General features: G+C 42.0%; 1 protein-coding gene across 1 annotated transcript; it reads right to left on the reverse strand.

Moving 5' to 3' along the window:
• Window positions 1–2,003: 2,003 nt before the first annotated feature.
• Window positions 2,004–14,837, reverse strand: LOC146653077 (interferon-induced protein 44-like). The gene is made up of 8 exons (XM_085382355.1): window positions 14,525–14,837; window positions 7,556–8,072; window positions 4,850–4,898; window positions 4,342–4,537; window positions 4,106–4,258; window positions 3,835–4,006; window positions 3,024–3,124; window positions 2,004–2,915 (listed from the first exon to the last, which is right to left on the reverse strand). Exons 2-8 carry the CDS (start codon window positions 8,025–8,027, stop codon window positions 2,721–2,723), a joined length of 1,338 nt encoding a protein of 445 aa, XP_085238481.1. The 5' UTR covers window positions 8,028–8,072; window positions 14,525–14,837; the 3' UTR covers window positions 2,004–2,720.
• Window positions 14,838–15,633: the final 796 nt, after the last annotated feature.

Here is a 15,633-nt window from a genome sequence, read left to right on the forward strand (position 1 = left end):
CTCTGAAAAAGGAATGGAACATACCGTCTCAGATGAGAACAGTACAAAACTTACTATAGGATCTTATAGTTGTAAAATAATAATTAATTAATAATAATGACATTAAAGTGTCAGTTTGTTTAGATAATCTTGTACATTTTTTTAAGAGAAGAAAAACAATTTAGAAAATGAATTCCATTGCTCGAGATGTTGAGCTAAGCAGGGCACCGATGGGCAAAATCGACAACTTTCATGAGAATATTTAAAAATGAGATTTCCATAGCAGGTTAACAACAACTCACTGCGGTGCTTTGGCCAACAGGGCGCTGGTGGAAGCTGAGTTACTGTTGGCTGAAGACAGAGGAGGACAAGGAGAACGTGTGTGTGTGTGTGTGTGTGTGTGTGTGTGTGTGTGTGTGTGTGTGTGTGTGTGTGTGTGCAGGGGTTATCAAGCCATATGCCAAGAGTGAATGAGACATCGACTTACTGATCCACATCACGAGGATATGAGGATATAAGCAACAACATTGGAATGACTGGAGAGAAACGTAGTCGGATGGTAACAAAGAGAAGGTGGTTAGAAATGGGAACCATAAAGAGGCCGCTAGGAAAGTCGCAATCACCCAATACCTGCAGAGGATCAGGCAAGTCCTCAGGAGTCAGCTGAATGGAAAGAACGCAATCCAGGATATCAAACACCTATACCCTGCTTGTGATCAGGTACCCTGCTGGATTAATAAGTTGGCCAAAGGAGGAGATAGAAGCCACTGACATCAAGACCAGGATGCTCCTGGAGCTGGAGGGTTTCACCCCAAGTCCAGCACCCTAAGACTGTACGCTAAGTGGAAGGACGGAAGGAAACCGGGGACTAGTGAGTGTCAGAACCATCATCAGAGGATAAAACAAAGAAAATCTGTGAGTACATAAGGAAGATGGCCACAACCAACCCCCTGCTTACTGAATACCTCAGGCAGCAGAAACCCAAGAAAGAAGAGGACCAAGAGGAGGAACCATCATGGAAGGAGAGGCCCCTGCACGGTATGTACCACCGGCAGATAGAGGAGGTGGCTGACATCCAGAAATCCTACCAGTGGCTGGACAAAGCTGGACTGCACAGAGGCACTAATCATGGCAGCACAGAAACAAGCTTAGCACAGTATACAGTAACATCTGTTCTGAGTATGGCCTGGAAGTCCTGAGGTCAAAATGGGAGACGCCCCCTAGTTTCATTTAGCCTGAACGCATACGTCATAGTTTTAACCATAAACCTGGAAATCATTACCCATCATCGTGGCCCATCTGAGTAAATCATTTACTGATAAGCTACAGTGTAGGTGCTGATAAGAAAACCATCCTTTGGACTGTGACCAATCCTATGTGTGCTTTCTGTGTGTGTTGCTATCGACTAACTGAACTGTCTGATACTGTCAGCTTTGCCCTAAGAGCCTACACTCTGCTCCCTTCTTGTGGTCTTCCTTCGGGCTCTTGATGATCTCTGCTCATGTTACTGAAGGTTTTCATCTTCCTATTTTCCTGTTTGTTTTTTCCTTGTTTTAAGTAGCAACTCCTAAAAATGTGCCAGAGCAGATTTTAAATCAACTCCACGGGCATTTCAGATTTTAACACAGGTGTTGATTGTTAAACTCTGGAAATAATAATAATACATTTTATTTGAGGGCGCCTTTCTAAAACCCAAGGTCACGTTACAAAGAGAAAAAGCTATAAATACATACCTTTTATTGATGCCACAAATGTTTGTGTTTGAGTGTTGTTGTGTGTTGTTGTGTTTGCACCATTTTGAGTACAATAAAGTTACATTTTGTTTATTTTGTATGCAGAAATTCAATTCCAAAAGCCAGATGCAACTTGCCCCAAAAATAATACTGCTATACTGAGTGTTTCTCTTGTGTGCATGTGTGCACCTTGCAGGCAAAAAATTACACAGGGTGCTGAAATATTTCATGTTAAACCAAAACATCATGTAGGAGTCAGGGTTGTTAAGGCAAGCCAAGTTTATTTATATAGCACAATTCAACAACAAGGTGATTCAGAGTGCTTTACAGAGACATTAAAAAATAAAAACAATAAAAAGCATGATTTAAAATTGATAAAAAAAAAAAACAGTAGATAAAATCAGTAGTTAAAATGTAAGTTTTGAAATTTAAGTTTAAAGTGTGGATTTGGTGTTTTATTCAAATGCAGCTGAGAACAGGTGAGTCTTCAACCTGGATTTAAATAAACTGAGTGTTTCAGCTGATCTGAGGCTTTCTGGGAGTTTGTTCCGGATATATGAAGCATAAAAGCTGAATGCAGCTTCCCCGTGTCTGGTTCTGACACAGTAAACAGTAATTTAGTTTATTAAATCTATTAACTTGTGATGAAATATTCAGCTACATGGAAAAAAGGAGGTAATAAAAATGTTCAAAATAATTTATTATCTTGAGACTGATGACCTTTAATGTCATTATTTTCTGTTGCTGAGCTCAAATTAAGAACCAGTTCACCAAAATTTTGAAGGGAGAAACTGGATGTTCACAAAGTACAGATACTATATCTCCCAATACCCACAATATAAGAAGGCTTCTAATTTGTAGTTTAGCTTCTAATTTCTGCCTTTCAAGTAACCCAGTTAACACAGGGAACTAGTACTCAGTAGGATCACCTGCAGGTACATGATTGAATCATTTTAAAGGAAATGTCATCAGCTGCTCAGACTATTACATCATCTCCTCAGTCTTCTCCTAGTCTTTGGTTTGCATGTTGCTCATTCGGTCACTGAGCTCATCAAAGTAATTATCAACAAAGCGAAGCATCTGGATGACGGCGCTGAGCAACAGGATGTCACAATTCATGTCCAACTCCAGCTCCTCGCTGTAGTTCTTCAACGGAACAACACAGGACAACGGCACACCGAGCCGAGAGCCGACCTCCTGCATCTGTATGACAGAACACAGGGGAAAAAGTATTACTACCCTCATATAAAATGTTTATTAATAAAAAATAAATTTAAAAAAAGCAGTTTAAAAAAAGTTAAAAATGCTTACCACATCTTTAATGTAGCCACTCTTATAAATGTTTCTCACATCCTCTTTCACCAGTGGACAGGCTTCATCTACTTTAGTGAGGAGGACCAGCTGAGGAATACCTGGAAACAAAATGAGCAGGAAGATCACTTTGACATAATGATTTCTATTGGATTGTTATTGGAATATCCAAATTCTTTGAGTTGTTTAAGGTATGAAATGAAGTTGAAAATTGCTGTCATGATTCCGGCTCACTTGTGCAGAGTTCTGTCGTGCTGTGAATTTTCCAAGTTTAGTTAATCATGTTTGTAGTTACACGTTCTCTGTTTAAATTCGTTTCCTTTCGTGTCCAGTCTGTCTTAGTCTCATCTGTGCATCCTCCCTAGAGTCCCCTGTATGTAGTCAGTCTTGTCTCCCTGTCTGTGTGTGAAATCTGCATCTTTGTATTCTGTACTTTCCATCTTATTGTGCCAGTCACTCTTCTTCTCTTACATTTAGTTACTTCCTGTCTCCTGACATACCCTTCCTCCTGTGTTATTTTCCTTTTTGATTACTTTGTACTTTTGCAATCAGTCTCAATAAAGGCTTGTTTTCCATTAAGCTCATTTCTGCCTGTCTACAGTCCATGCATGGCTGTTAAACTGGTCCACCTATAGCTTTTTTTTTTTTGTTAAAAAGGGAAAACATTTCCAATTTCAACACATAATATACTAATTTGCACAGATAAAAACTGATTTTCAGTGATTTTTACATTATTGCATTTTTGTCTTCATTTGTTTTACACATAAACTGTCTAATCCCCCAAAGATATGACAAAACCTCAGGCACTGACCGATTAGGTTGACCTTTCTGCGGATAGCATCCAGCTTCTCCTCCAGCCCTGTGGGCATGACGGAGACCTTGGAAGCATCAATAACATAGGCCACACAGTGGATCTTGTCCTTGAGTCCAGGAGATGTGCGATAGCCGTGGGCCTCAGGATGCAGAGGAGCTGAAGGGTTGAACTAAATGACACATTTGAGGAGAAACAGAGACACAGTTTGAGTCGACTGCTGACAAATCAGTGTTTCATACATTCAGTGTCCCGTGATGTACTGTAGCACCTGATAACGGTCTGGCAGGTGACCTTTGAGGATGCTGCTCAGATCGTCTATGTCAAGCCCCGCCCCTTTGGTCTCCTCCAGTCCCATGGTATCACACAAGATTATTGGCAGAGGTTTCCCTTCACGCCCAGCTTTCACAGAGTAGGAGCGAAACTGTTTACAGTACAATGAGAATGAGTGACAGACCACTGAAATCAGTCCCAATAAGTGGAAATCATCAGACAGCAGACACAGACCTGTGTGGTGAGGCTGGTGGAGGAGGAGCCAGAGATGGCCTGGCTGGTGACGTGGCCTCTGAATACAGAGTTGACAGAGTTAAAGAAGCTGGACTTTCCAGCTCCAACTGGTCCAATGAGCAAAACCCGAGGCTGGGTCACAGAGCTGACTGTGGGTTTGTAGCTTTTAATGCTCTCAATCAGCTCCGTCCTCTTCCTGTACAAAACAAGGAGATGAATAATGGTAACATTTTGAATGTGAAGAAATTTTGAATATAACAGTAATGTTTAGTGTAAAGCCAAAACAAAACATGGTAACATGGTAAACAGTATTGCATAGTATTTTGCAGGAATGCCACCTTAAATACTTTGTAGAGTATGACATTCAAATATAGCTTGTTTGTCATAAAGTGTGGATAATGTAACTGCATTCAGTTCAAAAATAGATTATTGCTTTTCCCCCGATCAAACTCTTTAAAATATGTTGTGCATAAAGCATCAGACTGGATGTTGGCTCCATCAGACTTACTTAGATTCCCAGGTTACAGTCCTCCATGGCCTCTCAAGTTCAGTGCTTTCTTAAAGAAAAAAGTGAAATGATACATTAATGTTATTGAATTTAGTAAAGACATTAAATTCAACTCTCTAGATCTGCAGATACATACTGGGCTAATCCCAAGCCTTCATTTTGCTTTGAGTCATTTAGACATTTAGACTTGCTGTTTTTTCCCCTGCTAACCTAAATATGCTTGAGCTTCATGGCATGAGCTGATGACTGGCATTCTCTTTCAGGATTTTCTGGTAGGGAGCTGAACTTTAGTGATGTGACGTTCTGTATCGAGGCTTCAAAGCTTGTGTCGAGTAATGGAGGGGGCGTTTCCGCGATGCGCGTATCGAGGCTTGCTTCATTTATGGGAGGAGCTGAAAATGATGACGTGCGAAGCCTCGCTGCCCGGCTGTACCACGTGACTGGTTCATGAAGTGGTTCGAACTTTGCCGCGAGATATGACAGCGATATAAACCCCTCAGACTTCATTCAAAATGTGGGTGTTTGATGGACAGTTGCAGTTAGTGAGCGTTTGGAGACAGTTTGGAGGTTTATGAGAGAAAGTCAGGAGAGAATGGGGCCAGCTAAGAAGAGGAGGATGTTCTCCCCTGTGTGGGAACATTTTGATTTTATTCCTCTCAACAAGGTATTTAAATTTCTACAGAAGATGTATTTTCATAATACTGATGGTGCAATACAATTTATGTTAAGCGGCTTTACTTTTGTACAAGGTGAAGTGTTTGCTATGTGCCAGGGAGCTGGGATATAATAACAACAACACCTCATCCATGCTTAGGCACTACAGAGCTTTGCATGAGAATAAGGGAACACCGATTGTGGAGCAAGACCAGGTGAGCCATCAAATGCAATGATAATATAGCATGCAGTAATGTTACTAAATGATATAACAATATTATACAACTGTAATAAGTTACGTGTGTGATATTTATATTTGTGCTTTGTTTTTGTTGTCTTTCCTCAGGAGAACAATCTTAAATAGATGAAGACCTGGTTACCATGGTGATTGAGGACTCCCAGCCATTTAGCATTGTGGAGGACAAAGGATTTACAAGATTTGTTAAATCATTGAATCCTAGCTATGTTCTCCCCACTAAAAAGGTCATAAAAGCAGTGAAAATTTAGTTTTTACAGAATAAAATGTGAACAGGCAGGACTGCTGTCCATACCTCAACGTTACAAAAGCACAACCACTGTCCACACCCCAACCACACCTCACCTCACAGTAAATGATCATTTCCATTTTAAGCATTTCCAAATTATCATTTTCCATACTGCCAGTATAAATATACACAGTATACTGCATCACTACAATATAGATCTTTTGTTGTTGACATTTACAGGCTGTGTGCAAAATGTCACACTCTTCAAATTCATGCCAACCAATATTTTTACGTCCAGTAGGTGTCCTACTAGAGCAAATGAAGCTTCAAGAAGCTTTGCGCTGGGGTGAACCAATTGGATGAAAAGCTTCAGTGCTTCATGAAGCTTCATCTGCCCATCACTACTGAACTTGTGGTTCCATCAATTATGAAAACAGTATAATTGATGGATTATACTGTTTACGGTCTTGAAGTAAAAGCAGCAAAAGCATTCCTACACCATCACAATGCCACCACCATGTTTGTGTTAGGTGACGGCTGTGTGCAGACAGGAATGGGACCCAAGATGCAGACTCCAGAGAGAAACTTAAACCAAAACAGCTTTAATGCTGAACTCAAACATAACATAACTGGAAAAAAGTCAAAATAAACTAACACCAGTGGCTGTGCAAAACACACAGCAAAATAAACGGTAGATCGCGACACGGACACAGAGAAACACAGGGCTTAAATACACAGAGGGAGCAATCAGGAAATGAGTAACAGGAGGGAAACACAGCTGGGGCAAATCAGGCCTAACGAGACAAGGGGAAGCAAAACCAGACACATTAACATCAGACATGGACTTTCAAAGTAAAACAGGAAACATAACACAGACTCACGGGCAGGCACTATAACAAAGGGAACAGACGTGGGACCAGGGCAGACACAGACACTGACTGGATGTGGGGATACAGCAGAAAGGGGAGACAGCAACATGGAACACAGACAGAAAACCAGAACACTAAAACTCTAACCAAACCCCACCCAGAGAACCTAAACTAAGAATAATCCTAAAACCCATAAAGCAAAGCTAGAATATAATGAAATAACAAAATCAAAGAACCAAAAACACAAAACACTGGGTCAACGACCCAGGGACCCTAACAGTTTGACTGTTGGTTTCATGTTCTTATTATGAAATGTTGTGTTAGTTTTATATCAGTTGTATATATATATATATATATATATATATATATATATATATATATATATATATATATATATATATATATATATATATATATATATATATATATATGGTTCACTCAAGTCCCCAACTTTAGATGTCACTGACTTTGTTTCTCAAGTTTCTTTATTGTTTTGTGATGTTTTGCTTTTTGAGATCTTTTAGCTTACTTCATTTTTTCAGACATCTTTAAATTAAGAGATTTCATTATTCGGCAGGTCTGTTAGTAATCATGCTTGGGTGTTGGCATATTGTAGTATTTGTACTGTGATATATCTAATTTATCAACACTTATCTGCAACAGCTAAATGATTACATGATGCCTTATGTTACACTTACCCTCCACTTGGTAGATTTCACACTCAGTCAGGTTGAGATCATTGCCATGCATTTGAGCAGCGGGGAAGTTGTAATAATTTCCTGGATTGCTGTGCGTTACTGCTTGGCTTCCATTGACAAGAACCAAATCTCCTCCAAAATAAGGCCCAGAGTTAGCTATCATTCTCACTGCATATGTAGGATTAGTAACTGGATATTTGATGAGGTTTTCACCATTAAATGTAAAAAGAAAAGCCTGATCATCATTCACGTACTGTCCAGACTGACTAAAAGGTTGTTTGGTGTAGCCTCCAAACACAAAACCAGAGTTGTTGTAGCCCACAGACACAGTGGGAGAGCGGTTGTCACATCTTTGGTGAAATGCTGCACCGGTGAAGCCGTGGATGCTGGCCTTGTACAGCAGCTGTAGTTTGACTCTCCCCAGCTGAGCGCAGATTGTTCTCTGCTGGCTTTGTGTTAGCATGGGGTTCATTTTGGACTCTTGGTTGTTTGAGTGTAGTAAAGAAAGTGACTGAATCTGTGGAATCAATCACAAAAAGACAAACACAATCTACATGAACCCCAAAATCAGTTTTAATGGCTCAGCATAGGGAAAGAATTACAATTTACAATAATTTCTATTGAGACCTCCAGTAGATATTCTTAGTGTACAGGCTGTGATCAGCTGACCTGCTGTTCCCTGCGGATTTACACACCTGAATTCAACCAGATGTGAGCAGATGTTTCATGAGCTCTCCTGGGTGATTTCCATCAATTAGATGGATGCACCGGTCCAACACACTGTTGTTTACTTTAAACCCATCACAGTACAGAAATATAGAAATATATAGCAAACTAACCTGCATACCTTGCACTAACCTGCAGAGGATTTTCATGTAACCTTTAAATAACACAGTCTACCTCAGTTTGTCTCTTTCTATTCTTTCCCTGTGACGTACAGCAGCTGCACCTTTACCTAGCAAAACACGAAGAGACTATTTGGTGTTTGAAGGCTCAGTGACAGAAAATAATAAGCAAAACTAAGGAGCCTTATTTGAAAATGGAAGGAGCAGAGAGTCCAGATATTTGTTTAAAAATGTAGGGAGTAAAATCAAAAGGTTGTCAGAAAAAAACTCCTCAAGTAAAATTCTACTTAAGTAGCTACATTTAAAAACAATATACATCATTATTTTCCTTTTTTATTGCCTTCAGATGTTTGTTTCTAGAAAGAACCAAATCTAAATGTATGTTGCTACTTTGGTCTCAACAGAAAAAAATGAGTTAACATAACGATGTCATAAGTTTCATTTCCAGACAGACTGGCATAAGGATGAGCACGTTTTGTTCTCTCACTTCATCAGGAATCCTTTAACACATTTGCAGTGGTTGCTTTTAGAATAATGCATACATTTCACTATATAAATAGAACTGAATTTGTGACTTTAGTGGTGGCTACTACTCTACTCCTACTCTACGCAACTACATCAGTATAGTTACTATCCCGAAAGGAAAACTTTAGTTAATAAAAATCTTACAGGCACAATTTTAAGTTAAATTCCTTAAGCTCTTTAACATTTCTGCTTTTACCTCCTGTTCCAGACGGACGAGGGAGCAGGGATCGCGGACCTTGCTGTAAACACACGGAGGACTACAGACAGGCGTGCCAAGGTAGTTATTCCAGGTGTTGTGCCAAACACAAGCAGTTAGTTACCCGTGCGTCGGGAGCGCGCACTGGGCACGGACCGCAGACGAGGACGTTCAATTCAATTCAATTCAATTTTATTTATATAGCGCCAAATCACAACAAAAGTCGCCTCAAGGCGCTTCATAGATACAGAGAAAAACCCAACAATCATATGACCCCCTATGAGCAAGCACTTTGGCAACAGTGGGAAGGAAAAACTCCCTTTTAACAGGAAGAAACCTCCGGCAGAACCAGGCTCAGGGAGGGGCGGCCATCTGCTGCGACCGGTTGGGGTGAGAGAAGGAAGACAGGATAAAGACATGCTGTGGAAGAGAGACAGAGGTTAATAACAGATATGATTCAATGCAGAGAGGTCTGTTAATACATAGTGAGTGAGAAAGGTGACTGGAAAGGAAAAACTCAATGCATCATGGGAATCCCCCGGCAGCCTAAGTCTATTGCAGCATAACTAAGGGAGGATTCAGGGTCACCTGGTCCAGCCCTAACTATATGCTTTAGCAAAAAGGAAAGTTTTAAGCCTAATCTTAAAAGTAGAGATAGTGTCTGTCTCCTGAATCCGTTTAGCCTGATAACAGTACAATCACGTCTGTGTGTCATAAAAACTTTAACACTCAGCACGTTCTCAACAAGTGAACTGATCTGATAGAATCTGTTCTAGATGGCGGCGCGCACAGACGCAGCGGCCCGGAGCTCCTACACTTTTGCACTTTTGGTGGTACTGTGTATCATTTCACACAGTCTGGGGTTACTTCAATATAATAGAGATGATCTACTACAACTAAGCCGTGGAGATCTTCAATTAACATCCGAGTATCTCATCCCCCCGGAGATCGTCAAGCAACCCCCGGGGCTACCCGCAACAGCAAGCCGCAGGAGGAGACGCTGCGAGCGGAGGCAGAAGAGAGGCAGGCGGGGAGGCCTGTGGGCACGGCTAAAGGCTAGTCCGTTTAAACCACCACTCCCGACCATATTCCTCTCCAATGCCCGTTCAATCCGTTACAAACTGGATGAAATACGACTGCAGATCGCCACTCGACGGACTTTCAACAACTGTTCGTGCATGATTTTTACTGAAACCTGGCTGGACAGCGCCATTCCCGATGCGGCTATTGATCTAGCAGGCCGCACCGCCTATCGAGCCGACAGGTCTGCGGACTCGGGTAAGAAGACCGGCGGGGGGCTGTGCATCTATATTAACAACTTCTGGTGCACGAACGTCACCAAAATGTGAAGTGTGCTACCAGAGGAGATAGAACTTTGGACCAGGTGTACACCAACATGGCGAACGCATACAGAGCCCAGGCCTATCCCCACCTGGGTCTGTCAGACCATCTCTCCCTTCTGCTACACCCAATATACACACAAAAGATCAAGAGCACTGGGATTACAACCAAAACCGTGAGAACATGGCCGCAGGATGCTATTCCGATGCTTCAGGACTGTTTCCACTGCACAGACTGGGATGTATTCAAGGTGCAGGACACTGACAACCGTGTCGCATTGGACAGTTACACCTCCACTGTCTTGGACTACATCTGTTTCTGTGTGGACAATGTAACAACTTGGAAACGACTCCGTGTGTTCCCTAATAATCCACCCTGGATGACACACAGAGTTCAACAACTTATTCGAACAAGGAACAACGCTTTCAACTCCGGGGACCAGGAGGCATACAGTGCTGCCAGGGCTAACCTGAGAAGAGGCATCAAGACTGCCAAGCAGCAGCACAGGAGGCGTATCGAGGCCAGGTTTGAGAACAACACAAACCCAAAGCAGGTCTGGGAAGGCATCAGGGCTATCACGGACTACAAAAGGAGAACACCATCACCCTCAGCCGATAGTCCTACTCTGGCTGAGGACCTAAACCTCTTTTATGCCCGCTTTGATAGGGAGAACACCGACCCTGTCCTGTCCCCTCTCCCCTCAACCGACCCTGCTCCGGTCCTGAGCACTCATGAGCTGAGGCGTGTGTTCCGGAGCTTTAACACCAGGAAGGCGGCCGGGCCGGATGGAGTGCTGGGCCGGGTGCTAAAAGACTGTGCTGCGGACCTGGCGGACGTCTTCACCTCTATATATAACACCTCGCTGTCCTGTTCACTGGTACCATCCTGTTTCAAAGCAGCAACCATCATTCCCATCCCAAAACAGTCAAATGTCACATGTCTGAACGATTTCAGACCTGTGGCACTCACCCCCATTCCCGCCAAATGCCTGGAGAGACTGGTCATTAAACACATCAGAGCTGCTTTTCCACCATCTCTGGACCCGCACCAGTTTGCATACAGGGAGAACCGGTCAACTGAGGATGCGATCGCCATAGTGCTGCACACATTATTGAAGCACTTGGAACACAGGAACACCTATGCACGGCTCCTCTTTGTAGACTACAGCTCGGCTTTTAATACCATCCGGCCATATAAACTCCGTCCCAAACTCCACCAACTGGACTCAACTCCTCTCTGTGCAACTGGATTGTGGACTTCCTCACTAACCGCAGACAGAGTGTCAGAGTGGGTAAGAACACCTCTTCCACCCTTGTGGTCAACACCGGTGCCCCTCAGGGGTGTGTTCTGAGCCCTCTGCTATACACTCTCTTCACCCATGACTGTATTTCCTCCTGCGCGTCCAATCTCATTGTTAAGTTTGCCGATGACACCACAGTGCTCGGACTTATATCCAACAACGATGAGACAAACTACAGGACAGAGGTGCAACAACTAGAGTCATGGTGCCACGACAATAACTTGGTCTTAAACACCAAAAAGACCAAGGAGATCATTGTAGATTTCCGGAGGAAGGGTCATAACAACCATCTGCCTCTCTTCATTGGCAGTGAGGCGGTGGAGAGGGTGAGCAGTTTTAAATTCTTGGGGGTAACTGTGACCGAGGACCTGTCCTGGGGCAACCATATCACCTTAGTTGCACGGAAGGCCCAACAGCGCCTCTACTACCTGAGGAGACTACGGAGCGCACACATTCCCAGACCTCTGATGTTGAACTTCTATAACTGTGCCATCAGCAGCGTCCTGACGCATGGATTTCTAGTGTGGTTCCCCAGCTGCACCAAGGCCGACCAGCAAGCACTCCAGCGGGTGGTGAAAGAAGCTGGCAGAATTATTGGAACAATTCTGCCAGAGATTAGTAATATCTTCCCCACTCGCTGTCTGAGGAGGGTGCACAGTATCCTGCGGGACCAACATCACCCTGCGCGCCACCTTTTCCACCTGCTGCCCTCAGGGAGAAGGTACAGGTCTATACAGGCCAGAACATCCAGACTGGCCAACAGCCTGTATCCACAGGCTGTGAGGCTCCTGAATTCTGCCCCCCTCCCCTCTCTGCCCCCCTCTCACGGACAATAACCATATCCAACTTCTTAATAGCACTGAACTGGTTTGCATTGGTGCATTATATCTTTATTCTCTCTCTCCCCCCCCCCTCTTTCTTAAATAGACAACCATCATATCTCACAGTACAATAATATTGAACGGGTTGCATTGTTGCATTTTGTCATGTTTCTCAGGTCTTTGTCTGAATGTCCTGTGAACATTACCTGTCTTGTTCTCATGTTGTTGCTAAGGATTGTCTCATTGCACTGAAGTCACACTGGGTTAAATATTTACACTTGGGTTTTAAGGGGCATTTTTTTTTTTTTTTTTTTTTACGGGTTGTACGGAAGCCCCAAACGCAATTTCATTGTTCTTTGACAATGACAATAAATAAATACTTGACTTGACTACTGTTCTGCCCAAATAGGGGAAGGCTGTAGGCCGACTTTGTGCAAGACTGGGGCAGAAAGACTTAAAAAGACTATGATCAATTGCAGTAATTAATTATAATCTAATATAATCTTAAATATACAGTAAATATACAATAAAGTTATTATTGTATTTTAGCTACAGAAGTATTTTAGAAGAATAAAACACACAATTGTTTTCATTGGTGCTCTTAGAAAGGTGCATTTTTGTACCCAGCAGAAACAACTTTGGTGGAACAATCAGAGAATAGTATTTCTAGGACGTCTGAAAACGAACACGAAGGCGTTTACTTGTTGAGGATGTGGTATATTGAGTGTCAAAGTTTATATGGATCCTTTTATCAGACAAAACGTCCCATCCCGTCGATACCACGTCTATGGAAGCCCGTTTCCACCACACAAAAAAGGATCCATAACTCGAAATTCCAAGTTATTTTCTCGAAATTTTGAGAAAAGTAACTCGAAATTTCGAGTTATGTTTCTCCAAATTTTGAGTTACGTTTCTCAAAATGTGGAGTTCGTAAGTCGAACTTTCGAGTTAATAAGTCGAAATTTCAAGAAAATATCCTGAAATTTTGAGTTATGGATACTTGTGTTTTTTTCAGTGGCGGAAAAGGGCTTCCATACACGTGAGAATGATAAATGTACAATTTTCTGTTGTAACCTGCAAACTGAACAGCAATGTAACGACCCTTTCTCACAAAAGAAAACGTTTGGGTCCGTGTTCCCTGCCCAATGCGCGCTCCCGGAGCGCAAGGACACAAATTCCAATTTTGGCACCACTTTCGAAAGAAATGAAACTGAAAGTGTCCTACTAGAAAAGCTCCTAGAATAAAACCTGTCTGATGTTTTTATTTCATTTCCTTTCAGTTCAAGACAAATACAACAATGAATTGGGGGACAGCCAAAAAAAACAAACTGTCAAAAGGATTAGACACACCCAGCTTATAAACTGTGCCAAACGTTCCACTAATATCATGAGTTTAACACAGATGTACTCGTTGCACTTTCTTAAGGTATCGCTTTGTACTTTTGGGGCTGGGGCGATCGTGGCTCAAGAGTTGGGCGTTCGCATTGTAATCGTGAAGGTTGCCGGTTCGAGCCCCGGCTTGGACAGTCTCGGTCGTTGTGTGCTTGGGCAAGACACTTCACTCGTTGCCTACTGGTGGTGGTCAGAGGGCCCGGTGGCGCCAGTGTCCGGCAGCCTCGCCTCTGTCAGTGCGCCCCAGGGTGGCTGTGGCTACAATGTAGCTTGCCATCACCAGTGTGTGGGTGGATGACTGGATATGTAAAGCGCTTTGGGGTCCTTAGGCACTAGTAAAGCGCTATATAAATACAGACCATTTTTGTTATATTTTTAAAAAGTGTATCCACAAGCTCAAATGAAAAGTCGGAGTAATAACCTACTGGGCATTGTGTTAAAGTCAGTTTAACACAATGCTTCCACACAACAACAAAAACCAGCGCATACATTTTTTTTTTTTTACAAAGTTCTGAAAATCATGCAGCTCTTTAATATTTTCAGTCTTACCTGCTGTGGTTAGAAACTGAGCGGGGATCGTGGTTGCGCAGATTACACGTGTGACAGCCGTCTGCGCGCTGTGCAAGTGAAACTGGATGTCCTGAACCCCTTACGTGCAGTGTTGCTAAAGCCTGTGCTTTGTGGCGCCTCTCCTTTCAGTTTAAAATATCTAAAAGTAACAATGGCAGAAACTACAACTTCAACTTCTCTGTGGGGTTAATGATTTATTTTCCTACATTCGGTCCTAGTCTGATCTAGAAAACTATGAGTATTAATTTCAGGAAAAACAACAACAAAATGTTACCACCAATACGTCAGCAGTACTCCGACGTAATGACAGGTTTAACCTGTTAAGCCTGTTCGCAATAGGCCTACCTATCTCCTCCCTCACTTACAAGTCAGCCTTTCCCTTAATATTATTCAGATAATAATGGAGATGGAAGAGAGAACACAAGATGATGCCACGTGTAACCTCAGCTCTCTATAAAGACAACCTGTGCATCTCAATGATGGCAGGTTTGAAACACATATGTGTGATTGTCTTAATCTACTGTAATTTTACCTAATTAACAAAACGGTGAGTGTAGTAAGTTTTAATGAATAACAATTTGACTGATAAAGATCATTCTTATAATAAAAAAAATAAATTTATTAAGAGTTTTAGCTTTATTAATTAAAGTTTTTGAGAAATAAAAGAGAGCATGCTGTTGTACAAGACTGATTACATTTCCTGTTTAAATTGCATTGAAACGCAAATATTGACTTGAGTCTTATTTTTAAAAACCAAAAAAAGATAATTTTGTAGGCACAAAATCCTCAAGGATGTTGTTACAATTGAGAAACGCATATAATAACAGACACAGTCAAATCCAGTCTTATACCACAGCTCTCTTGATACTACGCCTCATGCATTCTCGTGAACATACACAAGTAAATTCTTAAGATACATTACCTGCTTCAAACAACAGCAAAATTAAGAACATTTTTTCTGCACACTGAACTTTTAAAACAGAAACACTTCCGTATGGTCTGACTTTGAGCAGCAAAACATTTTGGTTTCACCAGCCTTAGTTGTTGTTGTTTTTGTTGTTTTTAATTGACTTATTGCATTATTCTTT

Source organism: Rhamphochromis longiceps, linkage group LG15 (assembly GCF_057381845.1).
Source record: "Rhamphochromis longiceps isolate RC_006_pf linkage group LG15, R_longiceps_female_GT1.1, whole genome shotgun sequence".
Classification (NCBI taxonomy): domain Eukaryota; kingdom Metazoa; phylum Chordata; class Actinopteri; order Cichliformes; family Cichlidae; genus Rhamphochromis; species Rhamphochromis longiceps.